The sequence below is a fragment of the Colobus angolensis genome, unplaced genomic scaffold (assembly GCF_000951035.1).
Source record: "Colobus angolensis palliatus isolate OR3802 unplaced genomic scaffold, Cang.pa_1.0 Scaffold122, whole genome shotgun sequence".
NCBI lineage: Eukaryota > Metazoa > Chordata > Mammalia > Primates > Cercopithecidae > Colobus > Colobus angolensis.
This window is the reverse complement of record NW_012113364.1, coordinates 6,052,606-6,057,668: the sequence shown is the minus strand read 5'-3', so window position 1 is coordinate 6,057,668 and position 5,063 is coordinate 6,052,606. Positions and strand designations below refer to the sequence as shown.

At 46.4% G+C, this 5,063-nt stretch overlaps 2 protein-coding genes across 3 annotated transcripts in view; one reads left to right on the top strand and one right to left on the bottom strand.

Annotated features, from left to right (window-relative positions):
• Window positions 1-6: 6 nt before the first annotated feature.
• On the bottom strand, window positions 7-1,443 carry LOC105504667 (prohibitin). Of its 2 annotated transcripts, XM_011932178.1 has the most exons (2): window positions 970-1,437; window positions 7-618 (listed from the first exon to the last, which is right to left on the bottom strand). In XM_011932178.1, the coding sequence occupies exons 1-2, from the start codon at window positions 1,384-1,386 to the stop codon at window positions 568-570; spliced, it is 468 nt and encodes a 155-aa protein (XP_011787568.1). In that variant the 5' UTR covers window positions 1,387-1,437; the 3' UTR covers window positions 7-567. The 2 variants fall into 2 exon arrangements, with proteins under 2 accessions (XP_011787568.1, XP_011787560.1); XM_011932170.1 differs by having other exon boundaries at window positions 403-1,443.
• A 361-nt stretch (window positions 1,444-1,804) lies between these two features.
• Window positions 1,805-5,063, top strand: part of LOC105504691 (S-adenosyl-L-methionine-dependent tRNA 4-demethylwyosine synthase) — a 279,094-nt gene continuing 275,835 nt past the window's right edge. The window contains exons 1-3 of the mRNA XM_011932198.1: window positions 1,805-1,982; window positions 3,106-3,236; window positions 3,857-3,994. Coding sequence (XP_011787588.1) covers window positions 1,979-1,982; window positions 3,106-3,236; window positions 3,857-3,994 — 273 coding nt within the window. The 5' untranslated portion in view covers window positions 1,805-1,978. The remainder of the gene's footprint in view (window positions 1,983-3,105; window positions 3,237-3,856; window positions 3,995-5,063) is intronic.

Below are 5,063 nucleotides of genomic sequence, written 5' to 3'. Positions count from 1 at the left end.
CACCTGTTTCCGCTGGTCGCACAGTTAAAGAGAATCAGCCTTATGGTAACAGACAGACCACTTCCTCTCTGCCCCTCCCCGGCACCTCCTCAGCGGCATCTGCACAGGAACCGCTGGGAAGACGGAGGCCTGCCTTCTCAGTTCAGCCACATGTGCCCTCATCCGCAAATCTTCCATCAGCAACAGGAGAGAGGCCACACATGGACCCAGGCAGACACCTGTGCTCCCCAGTCCATCACACACTGCCCCGCCTGTGTGCTGCCAAATGCTGGTGCCCAGGCCAGAGCTCCAGCAGGCCCCGAATTGGGACCTAAAGCTGGTTTGCATAGGCACTTGGCAATTTTTGGTAGGGAGGTGGATAAAAAAGTAGATAGATGTGAGAAGAATGAAAGTTTCATTTGATAGACTAATTAGAGATCTGAAGTGATTTTACCTTTATTTCCTTCACTTTAAGCCAATCATGAAATTTCACAGTGATTTCTGGGGTGGGGGCAGAAGGAAGGCGGTGTTAAGAATCATCAGGGCTGTGGCCCAGTCAGCCTGCGGAGGTGCAGGCAGGGTGGGCCCTCACTGGGGCAGCTGGAGGAGCACAGACTGCCCCGCCGGCAGGTAGGTGATGTTCCGAGAACGTGAGAGCTGGTATGCGATGTCCTCTGCGGCTTCCAGCTTGCGCAGCTCGATCAGGCCATCCCCTGCAGTGGCCAGTGAGTTGGCAATCAGTTCAGCCGCCTTGGAGTCACCCTCAGCAGAGATGATGGCTGCCTTTTTTTGCTGCTCAGCCTTTTCCACCACAAATCTGGCCCTCTCTGCTTCCTGCTGAGCCACCTGTTTGGCTTCCACCGCTTCTGTGAACTCCTTCCCGAAGGTCAGATGTGTCAAGGACACGTCATCCAGGATGAGCCCAAAGGTGGCTGCTCGCTCTGTAAGATCGTCGCTCACCTGCCTGGAGACCAGCTCTCTCTGGGTGATGAGTTCTCCAGCATCAAAGCGAGCCACCACTGACTTGAGGATCTCGGTCGTGATGGACGGCAGCACACGCTCATCATAGTCCTCTCCGATGCTGGTGAAGATGCGAGGAAGCTGGCTAGCGACGGGCCGGAAGAGGATGCGCAGTGTGATGTTGACATTCTGTAAATCTTTGCTACCAGTGATGACCGGCACATTACGTGGTCGAGAACGGCAGTCAAAGATAATTGGTTTCTGTACCCATGGGATGAGAAAGTGAGTCCCTTCCCCTACCACAATGTCCTGTACTCCACGGAACCGGTCAAAGATGACAGCTCTGTGCCCAGCATCCACATTATATAAGGCAGAGTTCACCACGCCTCCTGCAACAGCTAAGGCCAGGCCAAACTTGCCAATGGACTCAAACACTTTGGCAGCCATGTTTTCTTCTGCTGGACCCTCTCACACCTGCTTCCACTCTGACCTCCACATCCAATTCCTTAATATCATCTAATAGCGAGTCCATCCTGGGGTTTCCCCAAAATAATATAATGCCTTTCTACAGTCGGTTTATTCCAACCGAAACCCAAACAGGTCCACACAGCATTTCCCCCGCTTCCCACTCCTTTCCCCTCTTTATTTTCCCATGCCAATCATTTCTCTCTGGACCCACCTTTTCCCAGTCTGAGCCAATCCAAACGGAGGCGGAAGCGCTCCTGCACCATTGCCCGGAACTCTGGGTGGTGCTTATTTCTGGGTACGCCCTCTTTCCCCTCTGAGCCAATCGGAGCAAGTCCGAGAGCGCACCGGGCACTGGCTTCCTTTCCCAGAGCTCTGGGCTTTGCTGTGGGCCCACCTCTTCGCCCTCTGAGCCAATCAGGACCGGCCCGCCAGTGTCATGGCTGCCCCCAGCTCTTCAGGCACCCGGTGCGCCGCTAACGCTGCGAGGTAGCTCAGTGCGTCTCGCGGTACCAATGCGAACCATCGGGTTATCCAGGTCCGAGATCCTAGTCTCCTGTCGGCTCTGAGGAGGATGGGTAAGGGCACCCGGCGGGCAAGGACCCTGGGGCGGCAGGAGAGGTAAACGTTTTACTGAGATCCTCTCCGGGCGGAGTAGCGTCCTCGGTGCCCTTCCTTCGGAGACTGTTGCACTTGACAGCACCAGATAGCCGCCGCTGAGAGCAAGGAGGACTGATCCCTGCTTTTGACCTGGCTTTTGCCTTTTGAGGCTAGGGGGTTAGTTTAGAAGGAAACTACGTTTCCAACCCTCAATGAAAACAGAAAAGTACTCCTCCCATTTTACCCACGTGTATTAGGACTTTTGCACCTGTAAAGCCTAAATTTCAGGCTTCGACTTTTGAAATTGCTCCCAGGTTGAACGTTTGAGGCCAGGTCCCTGCATATCTCACTCAAAAAAAAAAAAAAAAAAAAGGCGTAAGGTCAGTTACTTGAGAATCTTACAAGTTTAACCGTGAGCCTCTGAAAGTACAATTAGTAAAAAGAGTACTCTTACTACTTAAGCTTTTTTTTATGGAGCAGGCACAACAAAACAAAATTAACTCAATTTCACATGAAGTATTTTTACTTTATGTTACCTACTCTTGCTTCTAAATGCTTATTTCGAAGTGAAGATACAATTTTATATTTTTTCTTTGAGTTAGTATTAACAGTATGATAATTTTATTACGTTACTACATAGTGTGCTATTTTTATTACAGTTGGCTTTTTTTTCCCCCCCGAGATGGAGCCTTGGTCTGTCGCCCAGGCTGGAGTGCGATGGCGCGATCTCGGCTCACTGCAACCTCTGCCTCACGAGTTCAAGCAATTCTCCTGCCTCAGCCTCCCGAGTAGCTGGGATTACAGGCGCACACCACCACACCCGCCTAATTTTTGTATTTTTAGTAGAGGTTGGGGTTTCACCATGTTGGCCAGGCTGGTCTGGAACTCCTGACCTTAGGTGATCTGCCCGCCTCAGCCACCCAAAGTGCTAGGATTACAGGCATGAGCCACCGCGCCCCGCCAACAGTTGATTTTGAATTAGATTTCTTAGCTGACTTGTTGAATGTAAGGTTGGTTTTATTTTCTTCTTAAAATCGGGATGGATATCTTTGTATATATAGCTTTAAATGAAATTACCTGTGTGTGTCATTTTAAATTTAGATCCTTCTGTGGATACATGGGACCTCTCCTCACCTTTAATATCATTATGGATAAACAGGTTTTACATTTATCTGGGCTTTGTTGTTAGCATTAGCCTTTGGATTTGTCTCCAGATTGTCATCAAGACACAGGTAAGTGGAGTTATTTTTTTTTTTAATAGAGTATTTAGGCATCAGATTTTATAGAGGATTTAAACACTAAAAGGAACCTTTAATTACTTTTGTGGTTTGGTCTTTAGACATTTTAATGAAATTCCTAAAATAAAGTTCTTCTCTAAGTGTTTGGAGACTAGGTTATCTTGGATTAAGTTATTTACTTTTTCTGTGTCTCATTTTTAAGATACAGGAAGACTTTTTGTAATGAAAAATGAACCTTTTATATGAAAAACAAATTTGTTTTACACCTTTAAGGGTCACTAGTCCTCTCTTGCCTTTCCATTCATTAAGGATCAGAAAATAAGTTCCTACTGTTATTCTACTAAAATCTTTATAGGATAAGAGTATGTAAAGTTTTTTCTTGGAGGGAATGGAAATCATGAGCCTTAAAAATGTGGGTCCTGCCTATTAAAGGACCTTATTATACCAAGGGGGCTAATATTTGAGGAATACAACCAGAAAGATTAAGAGAAAAATTTAGTGTGTCAGATTAAGAGAAAAATAAAGTGTGTCAGTATCTGTGCTAATTTTCATCCCTGCTGAAGTTGGGAAATTATTTAGACTTGATGGATTTTGTGTAATTATTTGTCTTTCAGGACAGGAACTTACAGGAAAAATCTGTTCCAAAAGCACCTCAGAATTTGATGACGAATGGTTATGTCTCCCTTCAAGAGAAAGACATCTTTGTGTCTGGAGTGAAGATTTTTTATGGTTCTCAGACTGGTACAGCAAAGGTAAAAACTTTATATGATGCTTTTCCTTTGGTTTCCTGACATTTTAAGAAGGTCCCTTTAGCAGTGAACTGTCCTTTAGCAGTGAACTGAATTGGTCATCTAACCCTCTTTATTTTTTCTCCCAACCTTTTCCCCTCAAATGTTTTTCCCTTCTGCAATGGTAGGTGGGTTTCATCTCCTATGCCCAATTAGAGCTGATTGGTGGTGTCTGGTGGTCACTGTCTTGAGGGGTCTTTGTTCTGAAGCTTGCTTCTGCTTCAGCAGGATAGAGAAAGTTGTGAGTCCATTATTGATGCCCGTGGTTATGGAAGTAGGGAATAGGGAAAAAAGGATGGCACCAATAGTTCCAATATGGTCCTGACTTTCACATCACACATCTATGTTTATTTATTTGTTTATTTTTTGAGACAGAGTCTATCTCTGTCCCCCAGGCTGGAGTGCAGTGGCACGATCTCGGCTCATTGCAACCTCCACCTCCACCTCAAGCGATTTTCCTGCCTCAGCCTCCTGAGTAGCTGGGATTATAGGTGCCTGCTACCACGCCTGGCTAATTTTTGTATTTTTAGTAGAGATAGGGGTTTCACCATGTTGGTTAGGCTGGTCTCAAACTCCTGGGCTCAGTTGATCCGCCTGCCTTGGCCTCCCAAAGTGCTGGGATTACAGACGTGAGCCACTGCACCTGGCCTCACATCACACATCTATGTAATGAAACTTGTTTTGATTTCGAATAGTGCTAAAAGTGTTAAAGGTAGACACTACAGTAGATACAGCAGATATCTAGTTGAAAGATGCTTCCCAGTCTCTCTCTTTTTTCGGGGGAGGAAACAGGATCTGGCTGTGTTGCCATCTAAGCTTCAGTTGCTTATCTGTGAAATGGTAAATTACAGGTGATAATAGTATGGTTATCTCAGGGTCACTATAAGGATTGAGTGAGGTTATTTGGTACGTACTTTGATTTCTCCTTTTTGCTTTTTTTTTTTTTTTTGGAGATAGGGTCTCGCTCTGTTGCCCAGGCTGGAGTGCAGTTGTGCCATCTCGGCTCACTGCAACCTCCGCCTCCGGGTTCAAG